This window comes from Phalacrocorax aristotelis, chromosome 15 (assembly GCF_949628215.1).
Source record: "Phalacrocorax aristotelis chromosome 15, bGulAri2.1, whole genome shotgun sequence".
NCBI classification, from domain to species: Eukaryota; Metazoa; Chordata; class Aves; order Suliformes; family Phalacrocoracidae; genus Phalacrocorax; species Phalacrocorax aristotelis.
The window spans coordinates 16,349,023-16,364,782 of record NC_134290.1 but is presented as its reverse complement, the minus strand read 5'-3'; the positions used below and the strand labels follow the sequence as shown (position 1 = coordinate 16,364,782).

The 15,760-nt window shown below is 42.8% G+C and overlaps 1 protein-coding gene across 1 annotated transcript in view; it reads right to left on the bottom strand.

Annotated features, from left to right (window-relative positions):
* The window catches only part of PPIL2 (peptidylprolyl isomerase like 2), a 73,767-nt gene that overhangs the window by 27,173 nt on the left and 30,834 nt on the right, over positions 1–15,760 (bottom strand). The window contains exons 11-13 of the mRNA XM_075110865.1: positions 14,481–14,556; positions 13,159–13,265; positions 502–591 (exon numbers count right to left, since the gene is read on the bottom strand). Of these exons, the coding sequence (XP_074966966.1) occupies positions 502–591; positions 13,159–13,265; positions 14,481–14,556 (273 nt within the window). The remainder of the gene's footprint in view (positions 1–501; positions 592–13,158; positions 13,266–14,480; positions 14,557–15,760) is intronic.

Below are 15,760 nucleotides of genomic sequence, written 5' to 3'. Positions count from 1 at the left end.
GGACGTGTGGGCACCTAGACCCGGAGCACACTCGGGGAAGGGCAATTTGACAGTACCCAAGCAGTACAACCTGAAACAGATGCAGCTGCGTTCTGAAGTTTCATGTGAATGGGATTTCAGCAGGCCACAGTATTACTTATCCAAATTAGCATTTCCCTCTCTCTCTCCCCCCTTCTGTTCATTAACCACCCACCCACAGCCAGGGGAAGATAGCGAGAGCCTTGCCAAGGCACTGACTCTCAAAGGCTGTGTTTGGAACGCCAGCAAAAGCACTGCTGAAGGCAGTGATGCTCCAAGTGACAATATTAGTCAGAGGCAGTTGTCAGTAACACCAGAAAGTACAAATTTAGTAAGTTAGGACAATCCTCGTTCTGACGATAGGTTTCATACACATCGACTGCAAGTTGTCACGCACAGAAGAAACTAAAACTGAATTAAGCTACATAAATATTTTGAGGACATCACATATTGTGCATTACACAGGATTTGTTCAATACTCACCACAAAATTACGAATTGATCTGTGAAAAATTGTTCCATCATAATAGTTCTTCTTGCACAATTTGATAAAGTTTTCACATGTTCGGGGTGTCTGAAAGAGGAATGGAAGTTTTAATTAAGCAATACCTTTAGACAATCAAATTGGTCATTACAATGTTTACAAGAGTCACTTCTCATTTGTGCTTTGCAAAGAAACAGTCAGGCAGGACTCCTGAAGAGGAATGAGTCTCTGTCTACAGAAAAAAGATATAACATATGCTCTTTTAAAGTATACTGGGGAGACACACAGTGTTAAATAAATTAAACGCAGACCTTCCAATTAGCACACAGAAGCGTTGAACACCAGCTTGGATAACGCGAGCTCCCGGGAGACATAATGATGGTGAAAGCGGGTAAGCTCAGAGGCTTTCAAGTAACTTAGATCCAGCAGCGCATTATAATCCTGCTCCGAAGGGAGACTTCTAGCACTGAAAAAAGGTCATTTCCCAGAGTAAGAAGGAACCTGACTTTTCCGCTCCACTATTCCCGAGTGAGCACCTTGAAGCTAACTGGGGGAGAAGCATTTGGTCTCTTCACCACTGGGAACTAAAAATGGGACTGACCCCACAAGTCACCAGACAACTTGCTCTCAAAAATTTAAAAGATGCTAAATATATCACCAACTTCTAATTTGCTTTTACAGCGCAAATTAAAGGTGTTTATTTGAATTTATGAGTCATGGCAAACAGTATCTTCTGAAAAACTTTGCTGTCTACCTAATCATCCTTCCACTGTAATTGCAGGGATTCTCTTCTCTGCAACACTAAAATACCTTCACACGTACAAATACAAGTACAGAAACAGCCTGGTTTCCATACTTGGACATGTTTTCCAGCCCCACTGTGGATTATGTGCATAAATATATTCCGGTTTTACAACAGAATACATCTAAGCAATCTGAGTTGTTACAGGCCTTGAAAATATTCTTACTGTTGTAGGTGCTTGCAAGTGAAGCCCCAGCATGAGTCGCAATGCCTGAAAATGAGCACACACAAGACCTGAAGCCTCTTTCTGAAAGACACGGATTCACTTTGCTCTGGTGTGACATCATTCTTGGTCTGAGCGCTGCAGAGACAGACCGAGGCCGAGCCATGCAAACTGAAGTGGCTTTAAACGCAAAAAAATAAGGCAGGCGCAATTACAATCATTTAAGGATGAAATAATCTCTTTATTTTTAAAAGCAGATCCATACAAGTATTCATCCGGAACCACACAGAACTTCAATGTTCCGTATTTTCTCACGTGAAACACATTCTCACCCCTTTGACACTGAAATGTCTCTTAATTATCCAAACAAACTCTACCTGCCATTATAAATCCCTTATAATGATTCTTTCTTAATTACTCTAACACAGATATAGGTGTCAGCTGGGCCATAACTGGAAAAATAAACACATTCTAATGCAATCTCACAGCAGCTATTAGCTCAGGTTTCCTACACAGCTCATTACTGGGTTAAAATGGGTTTTCGGCAGAATGCCACTAGGACAGGTATTTTGGCAGCATCCTGAGGGCAACTCCTAAGGAAATATATTCCACAAAAATTGTTCCAAGCAACAGGAGGTTTTCCTACAGTTTCAACGTTAATAGCAAATCTGAAAATTTTTCTTGGAATCGGACATATATGCTTGAAAATAGCCTTTGTACATAACCTTTCAAGTAAAATTCAACCCCTGAAGAATAATTTGTGCAGCGTATGCTTCCTTTATAAGACAAATCATAACAGCCTTGATCCTAACGTAGTGCTATTAGTTATCCCTCGTGAAAAATGTCAGTAAGGATAAAAATAAGTTTAAAAAATTGCTTTATGAATCAGAAATGGAATCAGCAGCTTTTAGCCTAAGGCACTTTATCTCATGAGAACCAAGCACTCTTTGGAGAGAGAGACATAGTTAATAAGTTCTCTGGGGGGAATACAGCAACCTGTAATTAATTTTTTAAGAAAAATGAAATCAGGCGAAAGACAGTCCCCTAGGAACGCATACCAAACTGCTTTAAATTTGCACAACGTTGATAACCCAATAGACATCCTATTTATTTTCAAAACATAGTTTCTAAAATATACATCAAAAAAACTGGCTCTAGTAATGTATTTTTTACGTAGGACCTATGCTGACCCTTCTCTCTAAATGGATTCCTAGTTACTGTATCTTTTCCCAGAAACAAGCTTTTCAAATGAAAGTGCAGAAATATTTAGTAGACATGCAATAATTCATTTCCCTGCAAGGTTTCCTTTAAATAATTGCTACCAAATTGGTTCCCATGGTCACCTCATGCATCATACAGATACATTTGGCAGGTAAACAGTTCCTAAGCAACATGCCCATTACCTTTTATGGGGCTTTTTAGTAAACACAAATAAAAAGGTTTGCATTCAATCAGTGATAAACCCCAGTTTCAGTCGTGCAGCTGATCTAGAATACCTGGCTCAGATTATCTGATTTATTCAAAGCAGCTAATGTTCTTGCCGAATCTTACACTGCCAAGCACATTTCAGGGACTTTTAAAAGCAGCATCCTGTGTAAAGCAGGAGAAAAAGGCTTGAGGTTTATGGGGAAGGCACAGATCCTAAGTACTGAAGTTACGCTCTGCATTGGCCATACAAGCACAGCCAGTCTTTGAAGTCTTTGTTCCAACTACAAAGGCGGATGAGAAATACTTATAAACAAACCTGACTTTGTTATTTGAGTGCACGATCTTGTGGAAGACGTCAGACTGGCAGTCTTGGAATGCAAAACTGTCTACTCCAGAAACTTCCTCCACACCACTTGCCTCACACCATTTCTGAAGGAGGAAGGGATGGTCAAGGCACCTGGAAATGCAGAAGTGCAGGAGGCAACGCCGGTATCTTGTTGCCTCGTTACTGACCGTGGACTCCAGGCTCTCTTTGTACTTCTGGTTGTCCTTGTCTCAAACTAACCTCAACAGCAGCAGCTAACTTTTCCCTCTTTATTCCTTTACATTAAGCAGGAAATGATTGAAATTATTTTAATCTGCTGACTATGACTCAGACATGTAAGAAAGAAAGTCAAGGGGAAAATGCCACCTTAATTTGTTAACCTGTTGATCTGAAAGGCACCGACAGAAGAAAGGTTATGTTTTAAATCTACTGCAGTTTCTTCTGAGAAGGATGCAATGATAGTCCTACGAAGTCAAACCGCAAAATTGTGGAAGGCTTTTCCCCCTAAAGAGCGTGGTAGGACAGCCCTGAGAAATCCTCCTTTTCCTTGGTCAGGTTGGGACCACGGAAGTGAACGCAGTGTCTCTGTACAATGTCCTTCAACCTCAAGACACTTTTCTCTCTGAATGACAGACAGTAAGAAAAAAAATACCTTATTTATACCAAAATGATTCTCCTGCTCCACGAACGCTCTCCATTTATTTTGTAGATGCCAGATAGCTGTGTTTCAACTGTTGAAAATTCACACCCAAGACAAGTGGTAAAATTTTAATAAACGGTTTGAGACAGGAATCAGAAGAATAGTCATCCAGAAGATGACACACAAAAAAAATGTTTTGCTTGGCTCACAGACACGTATATTTAATGGGGAAACAGCCCAATGGTTTTCTAATTATGTTTAAGTCACCATTTAACTAACGCACTTAGTAGGTAATTCTACCTGGAAAAACCAGCACTCTACTAGTTATTAGGCCTGGGCAAATTTCAGAACTGAAACAGATTGCTATGACCATGTCAACACAACAGTGACAGGAGGCCGATTGTGAAATCACAGATTCTGGGAAAACACTACAGGAATGAATGCAAAATTTAAAAAAAAAAAAAAAACCAAAAGCCAAAGCAAACCAGAAGTCCTTACTATCGAGTTCTAGAAGAAATGCAGATTTTATCTTGTTCCCCTTTTAAGTATTAACCGAACCAATTTTAATTTCCTTTTTGCCAGCAAGGGTGGCTCCAAACCAGGCAAAATCCATCTGTCTTGCTGCGTGCTGAGACCTGAGGGTAAGACTAACCAAGCCACTATCTGCTTTCTCAGCTTGCAGCTCTCCTTTCTCATCAGTTAAAATGGGTCATTACATTCGCAAAAGTTACCTTAACTCAGAATCTGTAGCGCGCAGCTGAAGAGCCAACCAGAGGCAGATTAAGAACCTGCGGCACTCCTGTTGCCAAGGTACGGGAGATGGGAAGAGAGAGGAGCTTCTGAGTCGTTGCCATGACTGCGAGGAAGAAAGCTTTGCTATGTGAAGAGCTAATCATTTCAGAATGCTCCATCCCTTGAGGATCTGCATGAACCTTGAAGAGAATTTCACACTAGGCATTCAGAAGCTGTCATTTGCACATCTGTATAATTTCCTTGTGCTAATTCCACTTCCCTTTTATTTCTTTTTGTCTCTCTAAATTGGATGAACTGTAGTAGTTGCACTAAACTACAGAGCCTTGATGTATGCTCATTAACCCTATGTTTCAAAGCAGAAATAATCTGAAATAATAAAAAGCTTGTTCCTCACAAATTAAAATTGCATTCTAGAGCCTTCATCTTATCTCACAAATGCCAGAATCCCGCTACTAAGAGGCATGAACTAGCGATGGAAATTTCTAAAGCTTCAAATGAAGCCTGCAATTTTTTTAACATAGGTCTCCTCTAAAATGTAAGGTGGATTTTGTTTTGCTTTAGTCCATTTATATAGGTTTGGGTTGGTTTTTCTTTTTTATGCAGAGCATTTTCACACTTGTAATTGTTCATTCTAGCAACCCTTCCAATGTGTCAGCCCATAAAGAGGTGATTTGGTAAGGTTTACACTCATTTCTCCCCATCCCTTTCAACCTGCAATCCTTGTAGCCTACCCATCCCGCAGGAAAGAACTTGCCCTAATAAAAGCTTGGCTTTATTTAGGGCTTAGTCAGAGGCAACTGGAATGGAGCAGTTTCAGGAATCACCATCCATCGGGTGCAAGCATCTGTTCCCTCCACTAAGTCATGGAAAGAAACTAGACATATAAATGTTTCTAGTGTGTTTCAATACATAATACTGTACTGGACGGCAAGTTAAGCCACCCTACTTCACTTTGCACCAATGGAGTAGGAGCACGTTTGTTTCGGAGGAAGAGGGACAAGAAAATCCAAAACTCCCCAAAGCCCATGGCATGTCCTGCTGGAGAAACATTGATTATAGACCCGAACGTCACACCCTGCCAGGTCCACTTCCCTGCTAACAGTTCCCTGGCGTGCAAGAGGGGTTGTTGAGCTGGTGGCAGGTTATGGTAGCAGGCAACAGCCGCCTAGGGTAGGTCAGTTGGCTGAACACTATGATGCATGTCATACCATATACATCATACATAACACGTTCCTATGTCATAGAGTGACTAGTAGCCTCAGTCGGGTTCAGTTCAAAGACGACACGGGCCATTCTCAACCTGCTCACGCAGCGAGCAATCGCGCCCAGGTCGATTTGTGATCTGCAATGGGAAGCGCACAGCTCCAGTGGGAGAGCACTGGGAGAGGCGAAAGCATCAGGGCCTTGTGGGGTAAAACATTTTGCCAGACTCCTACTGATATTATGAAGAATCAGAACAAGCAAACTATGCCTCAGGTAATAGATTGCTGACTTAATAGCAAACATCCGCCTATTTTGCTACCTCAAAGTTTCTTAGAACAAAGAGCAGAATTATTGCATTCTCATTGCGCAGAAACCCACTATAATTTAATTAGCTATTTAGCAAAGATTCCAGCAGATAGCCAAATTTCACTTTTCAAAGGCATTTCTTCCACAGTACTGACATTAATGATGCTATCAAAAAGTTTTTCAAAGTCTAAGCAAGATGCTCAGCTTAGACAAGATGCTAATGAAAAAATGACATACTCCAGTTTTATTCACTTTTCTTGCAAATACAGGACAGTCAATCAGTTTAGCTGAGCATGACTCAAGTTAGACAAGGCATCTAATTCACTCATCTAATTTGTCAGTGTTAACTACTGGCTCTCCAGAGGCAGAGTCGTCATCCCTAGCTGCAGTCATTACTTTTCCTCTAACTTTAATTTATTGCAGCGATAGAAAATAAAACAACCCTCTCCCCTCCCCTCAAATCTGTCAGTCACACAAGGGCTGAGGAGCTTGCCGGACAGTGCGGTGCGGGGCTGGGTGCTGATGAGGACGGGGCCGGCAAGCACGACGTAGCACCACTAGGTACAGTCTAAATGGGAGCACAGCTTTAACTGCTTGACTAACCTCCAGCAGCTGTAAAGCTCGGAGTATCACAGGTCCCGCGGCAGCCCCATGGCATTTCGTCTGTCTGCAACTGGCACATAAATTCCTTTTTGTGAGATGCAACCTGTAAACACTTCCACGCTAGACAGTGATGCTCTGGTAGCTGTCAGCCTCCCAAGGTCACGCCGCTCTCATCGGAGGAGCCAAGGTACGAACAAGAAATGTGTCAGAGGAAGATGAAGAGCAGCAGCTGTGTAACTCCAAACCACCAGCCTCATCCCTGACTTTGGGATCGCTAAGTGGCAGACGCAGCTGGTATGGACGCCTGCACCATCAAATGTCAAAAAACAAGCGACACAATCCAAGAAGAATCAATTCCTTCCCCAGATCCAGCTTGTCAGGGGTGCTCGGGACGTAGAAAGGTCCCAATGTGCAAAACGCCTTCCCACCAATTACCCCAGGGCAAAGGCTGCCAGGGAACTGCAGAGACAGGGCAGCAAGCCCCACGGTGCGGGGGGAGGTTCGCGGGAGGTGGCTGAGCACCTTCCTTAACCCCATGTCAAATGTCCCGTTGAAGCAGGGGCAGCAGGGGACATCGGGGGCTCCCACTGCCCCTTCGCTGCTGCAGAGCAGCGCTGGCGACAAGCGCGCAATGGCAGCGTCCAGACAAAGCCCCTCCTCCCAACATCTCGCATGAAAACACTACTACTTCTCAAGCACGGGTGTTGTGCCCCTGAAGTTAAAAACATTTTAAATATTATCTTCGAGTCACTTAAGAGCAACCACCTGTTAATCAATATGGCTGCACGGAGCCATTTCACTCCCAGCCACAAAGAAGAGCAATAGATCTGTCTGCTACTGCAGCACTTTGAGATAAAAACACACCAGCAGCAACAAATGTTTTTAGCCAGCTGTTCTCCCACTGGGAAAGGACAGTTTTGTTTGGTTGGTTTTAGTTTCTGTCAACAAGAACTTCCAAAGTTGGAAGTTGCACCTCTTCCTACAACAACCTCTTTGATGAAAAAAATATGAAACGAGCCACTTACAACCAAGCCAAGACCACCGTGCTTCATCCCTACAACCGTATTACTGAGTCAACGAGACACCAGTGAAACATCAGCCAGTTATTTGCCAGACAGTGCCACAATGACACCGACAGAAAGCAAGCAGAATGGATGCTTAAATCGGAAAGAAAATGAGAGATTTGGGAAGACTGGGGAACCTTGTCATGCCAGGAGGTCAAAGGATTTTTTCAGCAGCTCACTTCTTTCCACTGGAAATGGATAAGAAGTTTACAGGCTTCTGATCTTCAGAACAGTCCCTCACACAAAAGGAGAGATGATTTCAAAGACCAGGGGCTGGATTACACATTTATAGATCACAGGCATATTTAACAGGTCAGAGGGCCTCAAAAGATTAAAACACCAGTGTTTGTAGAATAATGGCTTCTTCAGACAGTTATGCCAAGACATCATCATTAAGCAGAGTTTGCCAGGTCCTAAAACCTCAAAAACCATTTGTGGAGTGCTGGATGGAGCTTTGAAATCCACCTCACATTCTTCTTTGTTATGCCAACTTGCCCTTAAACCTTAACAGTATTGAACCAGAGAGACAGGCAAATTCACAAAAACTGCCGTGACAGTTACGGGTTAGTATTCAACCGCCGCTCTCGGCACGTGTTTAACCACCAGATCGTCACCCCACAGCGACCACGTGTATGAGGAGACCTCGCAAAGGAGAGAAGGGAGGTAGTACGGCAAACCTCCCGTTCATCATTTTGACAGGATCTTCTGGAGCATTAGCTTTATATAATTATGTATATTTCCACAGCAAAATGAAAATAAAAAAGTACAAGCACTAAACAAGAAAGCCTCAAAGCTACCTAGAGGCAAAAGTAGGAATTTTTATTCCCTTGCACAGGTGCAGAGACCGGGAGTCTGCTACTCCAACTGTTTTTACGCAGGGCTGCTGGTCCCAACAGGCAGCCTCGGTTAGTTGTGTAGCCTAACTCCAGCCATCAGGCATCTATGATACATGGTATCGCCTGGGAATTCAAAATTATGCTCATATTTAGTGATCACTGTGAAATAAAAAGCGGGATGCACTGATTTAAAAGAAGTCCGTAACCAAATGACGTGGCCGCATCACGCAGCAAGCCGAAGGCACAGGCACAGAGTTCAGGGTTTACCAGCTCCGAGTTCCCCGCTCTATCCCTTACACCACACTGCTTTTCTGCTTCCAAACCCAGGTCAGTTTGACTTTTTGCACAGGGTAAAGCCTCTCCCCTGCCTTAAGATGCTGCTCCACCACCTGCAACATATAACTGCACCGCTTAAGTCACTGACACAGCAGAATACAGGCAGATAATAGAGACAGTTGTTCCCAGCAGCACAGGGATTAACAAGCTAAAAGAACTTGTGTAGATTAGAAAAATCACGGTAAATAAAATACTAGACATCCAGTGACATGCATTGCCTTTCGTCAGTTATTTTTTCAGAATTTATTTGTCTGGCGATACATAAGACTAGAGCTGAAAGAATTAACACTTGTTGGATGCTGTTAAATCTTCTGCACTTGCCAGAATTACTTCTGGCAAGTAGAAATTTTGTAAATTTGTTTCCAATTAGTGTATACAACAAATGTTCCTTATGCCCAGCTGAACTCAGCTTCCTGGAAAATGTCCCCAACAAATGGCCATCTGATTAGTCCCCACCAGGAGGAACATACTGTATCTGAATAAGGAGGCTGGGAGAAAAACAAATGGCAAAGAGCACTACGCACACCACTACGCTGCAAAGAGAGAACAGTAGCGTACCTTTGCTCATTTGAGGCACAAATTCAAAAGGGCGGATACAAAAATCCAGCTTGCCTTCCGAAGTCTTTACTGCCTTTTCGCAGGTCAATGACTTGCACCACACATCACCTTCCTTGAACCTAAGTGACGTTTTCTGGTGCTCTGAACAAGTGATTTTGAACACAGAAAATACCTGGACTCTAGCCCTGTTTGATACTCTCTGAATTCTGCCATAAAGTAACTGGTGACTTCAATCACGCTGTAGCACCGATTTCCTCCCCTGGATTAACACAAAACAGTTCTTGATGAGGTTTTTAGTGCTAGGAAGAATCTCATCACTATCGATCTTATTGATCTGCACCTTAAAGTACTAGTGTATGAAGAACCCTTGATTTATCTTTAAACAAAAGTTTCCACGCATACATACAGACTGAACTCTAAGGAATCCACACTGCCAGACAGCCCACAAAAACCAGGGAAAGAAATAAAGCACAGGAGACAAGAGCTGCGAAGGGAGAGGGAGTAAGAACCCACGTGGGTACTGAAGAAAAGAGGACATCAGGTAGCGTTCAGGAGCAGCGCGGGCTGCTGAGAGCACGAATGCAAGAATATTTTGCTTAAACAGACAGCCCACAGGCATGAAAATACAACTGAAGATTCAGCAGACACACTCTAGGACAGCAAGTATGTCACTGGCTGTTCTCTATTTCAGCAAGACGACTTCACCTCAAAGTGTATCTTGAAATCTAACCCATAAGGCTATTTTAAAATGTAATTTGAATGTTACAAGTCCTACCTCCGGACACAGGTATTCATTTGTCATATTTATATAGCAGCTTCATCCTCAAGCTTCCTAAAGCATTTCACAGTTGTGTATTTGCAGTAGCGTGCAAATACAACCCCTGCTAGGGTGGCTTCCATAATAACCAGAGCACAGGATATCGCTCAGCAATTAAAAAAAGGAGCCTGTGGTCAGGTCAAGACAACCACCAGTCAGGCAGTGTTCCGGCTTTAAAAAGAGAAGCTAAGAACCACTGTAATATGGCTTATAAATCACATACTTGCTCCTGCAGTTGCACCGCTTGAAAGAGTAGACGCATGCATTCCCCAAATCACACATATTCTGGCTGAATCCAAACAGCCATGACAACCTAATACAGCTCTCATCCCTCTCATTCGCTCAAGCAGCACAGATCTGTGCGTTGAATCCAGGGGTCCCAAACGTGCTGGTGATCTCAGTGTACACCACCACAGTGCTTTGGGCTGAAATCTGTTTCTCCATTTCTTTCTGAAAAGCCAGGGTACCACCCACGCCAGCTGCATTAAAAAAATTGCAAAGGCTGAAAAGTCAGGCACCAAAAAGCCTGTGCAACATTAATTTGGGCGAGCACCATGACACAGTCTAGTTTCCCTGACTGCATTCAAGGACTTTACCCACATTCTACACTTTTGCAGGAAAACCAAAGCCTGCCTATAAACCTTGTCACTACACAGCTCCAAACAGCAACCAGAACTGGTTCAGCTTGTGCACTAAATCAGCCAGAAGAGCTGATAAAAAACTCAGCATACGATTAATGAAGACTACTACCATGCATATTCCCAAGCAGGGTGAACTGGATGGGTTTAGAAAGGCTTGATTTTGGTATTTCTCGTTTTCTGTGTCTTTGCAATCTCAGTAGATCCATTGTAGCTGATTTGTGTATATGTTTGTGACCTATATATGTCCTATATGTTTGTAAGATGTTTGTTCTGTCTGCACTGAGCTACCTTATGTGCCTAACCTCAGGGTGATTCAGGAATACCAAAATTAGAAGCACAAACTCCTTATATAGTAAAGGGAGAAAAACAAGTGCCTCCCGGAAGAACTGATTTAATAGACCTAGGATGATGACCTAAAGTGGATATTGTGAAAACCTCCTTAAAGCAGCAAGTTTTTCCTACTTACTCTAAATATATATCTTTTTCCCCTCTGCAGTGCCAAAGGTCTGCTTAATTCACACAGATTCGATCAACACAAAGAAATGAGAGAAACAGATGGCCAGAGGCCAGTGTTCAGGCAGGTCTGGCTGTGTAAAGCAATGCACGCTTCCAATCCACACACGAGGAAGCGGTGTGTGCGAAAGGGGGACGAACACAGATTCATCTGGGAAAAGGGAAACGCAACGGCTATCATACAGGAAGTTTATGATGGGCAATTGGGAGCAGGTCCTCAGGACCGAGCAGCGCTGGTCACACATGTGGCCCAAAACCCCACGCTGGTAAGAACAGCTGCCGTCAGCCTGCATTAGCCAGGAGCCATTTTGAGAACATATGGCAAAACAAATGATTCAGTGCAATCTGCTCATTCTGCTGCTTCCCCCAAATATTGCTGTACTAACATCCTCTGCTTTTTGCCTTATTACATAGTGTTACTATTTCAGAGCATGGAAAACACCTGTAGGGATGACAGAGGGACCTACAGAATTACCAGCACAATACACTGCTGTGGAGGTTCTCCTACTGTTTCCATAGATCAGCTTGAAATGTTTACCCATCTCTTGCTCCTTACTCATGTGAGAGAAAGGAAGAGAAGAGAAAGCTAGCAGGCTTGTCCCGTTTGCTCCTTTTTCTTTCTCCCAGGCAACAGAGGATGCATTCTCCCAGCGCATCTCTGGATTTCACACCAGGCACCCCAGCTCCTCGCCAGGACCACAGTCCTTAAATTCTGAGAGGGGCACAACAAGCAGAAGTTTTACCACTTAAACCCCTACTCACATCCTTCAACTTCTTAAAACACCTACCTTCAGGCCTATAACCTCCTGAGATAAAAACCTCAGTAAACAATGGAAGGTTTGGGCTTTCTACATTGAAAACCTTTTTCCTTTTATAGATATGTCTGTACAAATAAGTAAGCCCACACGCTAGCAAGCAGTGACGTCTGAGACATCAGCGACCTCACAACTCATCTGTCTATCGTAACTCTTGCCGTATGTATTACTTTACGAGCCACAGTTCTCCCCCAGAATCAGACTGTATTGACTATAAAAAAACTCCAGTCCATTGATTTTTAAAATGAACATCTACCTCTTAATGGCCAAGGGAAGATATTTGAAAACTTGAACCTTAAAAACCAACACAGCGACAGCAGGAATTAAAACACATATTCTGAAGTTTTCATTTATGTTCTGAAAAGCTCAGGATTTAGAAGCAAATCCAACCATTTCTCGGGATCTTAACTGCACGAACTCAGGCTGACAGACTGCTCTCAGTTTCACTGAGGATCTTCTCCTGCTTCTGCCATTAACAAGCTGTGTAACCCTGGGTTATTCTCTCTTCTCTACACTCTTCCTTTTCTCTCTACCTTCCTCATCATTGTTTGAGTCACTATAAGCCTGACCCTTGGAAGCTCTAAACAGGTACCTTGACATGCTGTAATTGGCCCACTAAAATGTATGGGACTACTCACAGAGAACTGATACAGATACTAGTATAATATATAAAATAGTATATATACCTTTTACAATGGAGTTTTGTGTATGCATGGAAACACACCAACGCTGAAAGCTAGTTATTTATCTATATCTATTACAACTACACACTATTTGTTTCTTTGGACATTTCCATTGCCAGCTCCTACTCTGTCTGTTATCTGGAGAGATTCATCTCGTGGGGCACACAGTACCATATCACAGTGCAGCTCCAAGTTTAGGTCTCCTTTATTGGTGTGAAGTCGCACATAGCCCTTCTTCTTCACATATTGGTATCTCACAACATCTTCCTCAATGGCAGCTGTATTAAAGCAAAAGACAATAATTAGCGCCCTGGAAGATTACTCATTTATCTTTAGAAATTATCAGAAAACAAATTGCTGGATGCTGCTGTCTGACCTCTTCCCCTGGGGTACTGGGTCTTCAGGGATTGTCCTCTGCTATTCAGCTACAATAACCTCACATTAATCTCCCTGCAAAACACTTTCCATTTCAGAAAACCACCAACTCCTTGAGAGCCAACAATATCATCTATATTTTTAAGTCACAGAAGCATTCAATGTTACACACTATAATTTTCAAGTAATGTCTACCAATGGTAAGTGTTACCCTGAAACCAAACTGTTTCTTGTCAAACTTGGAAGCCAAGCAGGTAGTCGTCAGTCAACCACAAATTGCTGACATAGGAGGACCTACCCAGGCCTGAACACAGATGAAGCTAAGTTACTGGAAACATTACTGGAAAGTCAAACCAAAGGATCAACCTCGGATACTTCCTCTGCCCTTCTGTCAAATGCCCAGCTAGTCAGATATTTTCAACACTCAAAGATTCACCTGCAAACCACTGTAATCCGCTAAGTAAAGGAGCTCAACTTGGTAAACGTAGTTTTAGCAAGGTATTCAATCTTTGCCTAAGTGTCTGACATACTTCTAAATTTTAGTGCCAAAAGGCGGACCTTTCTCTTCAACCGAGGATACTAATTGCTCAGCTATCTAATCAATATTCAGATTAAATAAATTCTATGCATTTGGGTTTAGGCTAGAGAATGAAAGGAGAACTTCATTGCACTACAATGCATTTTTCTGTAACCTTGAAAAGCAGTAAATCAAAAGTTATCACCACAAAATCCACTGTCATTCTAACCAATACTGGGTTAGGCCAAAAAGGTGGTAAAGATTTTGTATGCTACTTGAGGAGAGATTATAATTCATTCCTAACTTACGTAAGTGGATATCCCATTTTGTGGTCTCTGGCCATAGAAAATACCTCATTAACTTCAGTTCAACATAAGTAACTGCCATTCAAAGCCAAAGCTAATTCGTAATTGCTCCATTATTTTCAGAATGAGCTCACTGGAAAGTAAGGATATATCTGCTCAGGGAATACATTTCCATGGCATCATCACTGACCAATTATCAATGCATTCCTTCAGCCCTCGTAAATGTATGTGCGCTGAAGAGCACGCTTTAAAACTGGGAAGTAAATAAACAGCCTGTAGCTAGGCAGTTCTGGTACCTGCTTCGTGGGTAGTTTCAGGAACCATTGCAGTGGAGGTGAAGGAAGCACTTACTGCCCCAGTAGAATAGTGAGCCTGTTTGCAGAGGAAAAAGCAAGAGAAAGACATTAGATCTTAGAATTTATCTACTAAAGATACTATATAAACACTAGAAACATGCAAATGTCATCCTTCTGAGGACAGGCTTTCTGCTCTAGCTCCTATGGAAAGAAGGAAGTGCACGATGCAGTGATCATTCTCCACCTGCTACCCGTAACATTTGCTCCGATGAAACCCTCGTTAAGGCTGCCCATGCGCAGAGCTGAAGGGGCTTGCTGCCTCCACGACACTGTCATACATCATTATGCAAAGATTCTATTATCAGAATTTATTTGGATGTCCACAGGTGGGGATATGAAAGGAGTACTGCTGGCAAGACATCTGTAAAATTCCCCAATGCTGCTGAGTAAGTGGAAGGAAAATGTAGTGAACCACAGAGATAGCGTGGAGGAAATCAAACCACCCCCTCCCACACGCAGCCCTTCTGTGTGCAGGGGCACTGCCCCGTGGCTCCCAGCGCCTGCTTTGAGCTTTGTAATTCTCGGGCAGAAAGGAAATGTGAACGCCACACATGAATATCGCAGTAAATTACAAAGATCTAATAAACCCAGAGGTATGTTTAGCGGCTCTGGGGCAATGCCTGTAAAGAGTCCGGGTCGGACCAGTGCTCCGTCCATCAGGTTACGCTGCATCCTGCGCAAGTTTATAGTTATGCCCACCCACATCACTAGCTGACAATCTGACTCTCCAGCATGTGCAGAGCTCATCGTGGTCTGCCTCTCACCTCTATTTTCCTCCCTACATCTTTTGTTTTCTTTTAACACGGCAATGCCCTGCAAAAGGAGCAAATGTGATCCTGCTCCCTGGTCACATACACTCCCTGCTCCGTCACTAAGCCTCCTCACTAAAAGCCACGTGCTGCATTTTTGTGGAAGTGTAATCAAAGCACAAAGACACATATATTCCAGAATTATTAAAGGAAAGAATACTCTGTCTTGCCCATTTCAAGCAGCCTTTGATGTAGGAAATCTAGATGCAGGTGAACTGTTTCTCTTGACAACCATGAACACACAGTAACATGCACCTGGAAGAACATCCAGTGTTACAAAAGTGGAGAAGCAGCTGTGGATCATTTATATATTTGCCCACACCAGAAATTATTCACTTGCTCTGCCCTTAAGGTGTGTCCTCTCTGCCAATAACTGCGGGAAGCAATGATAAATGAATTCAAAGCAAGAGA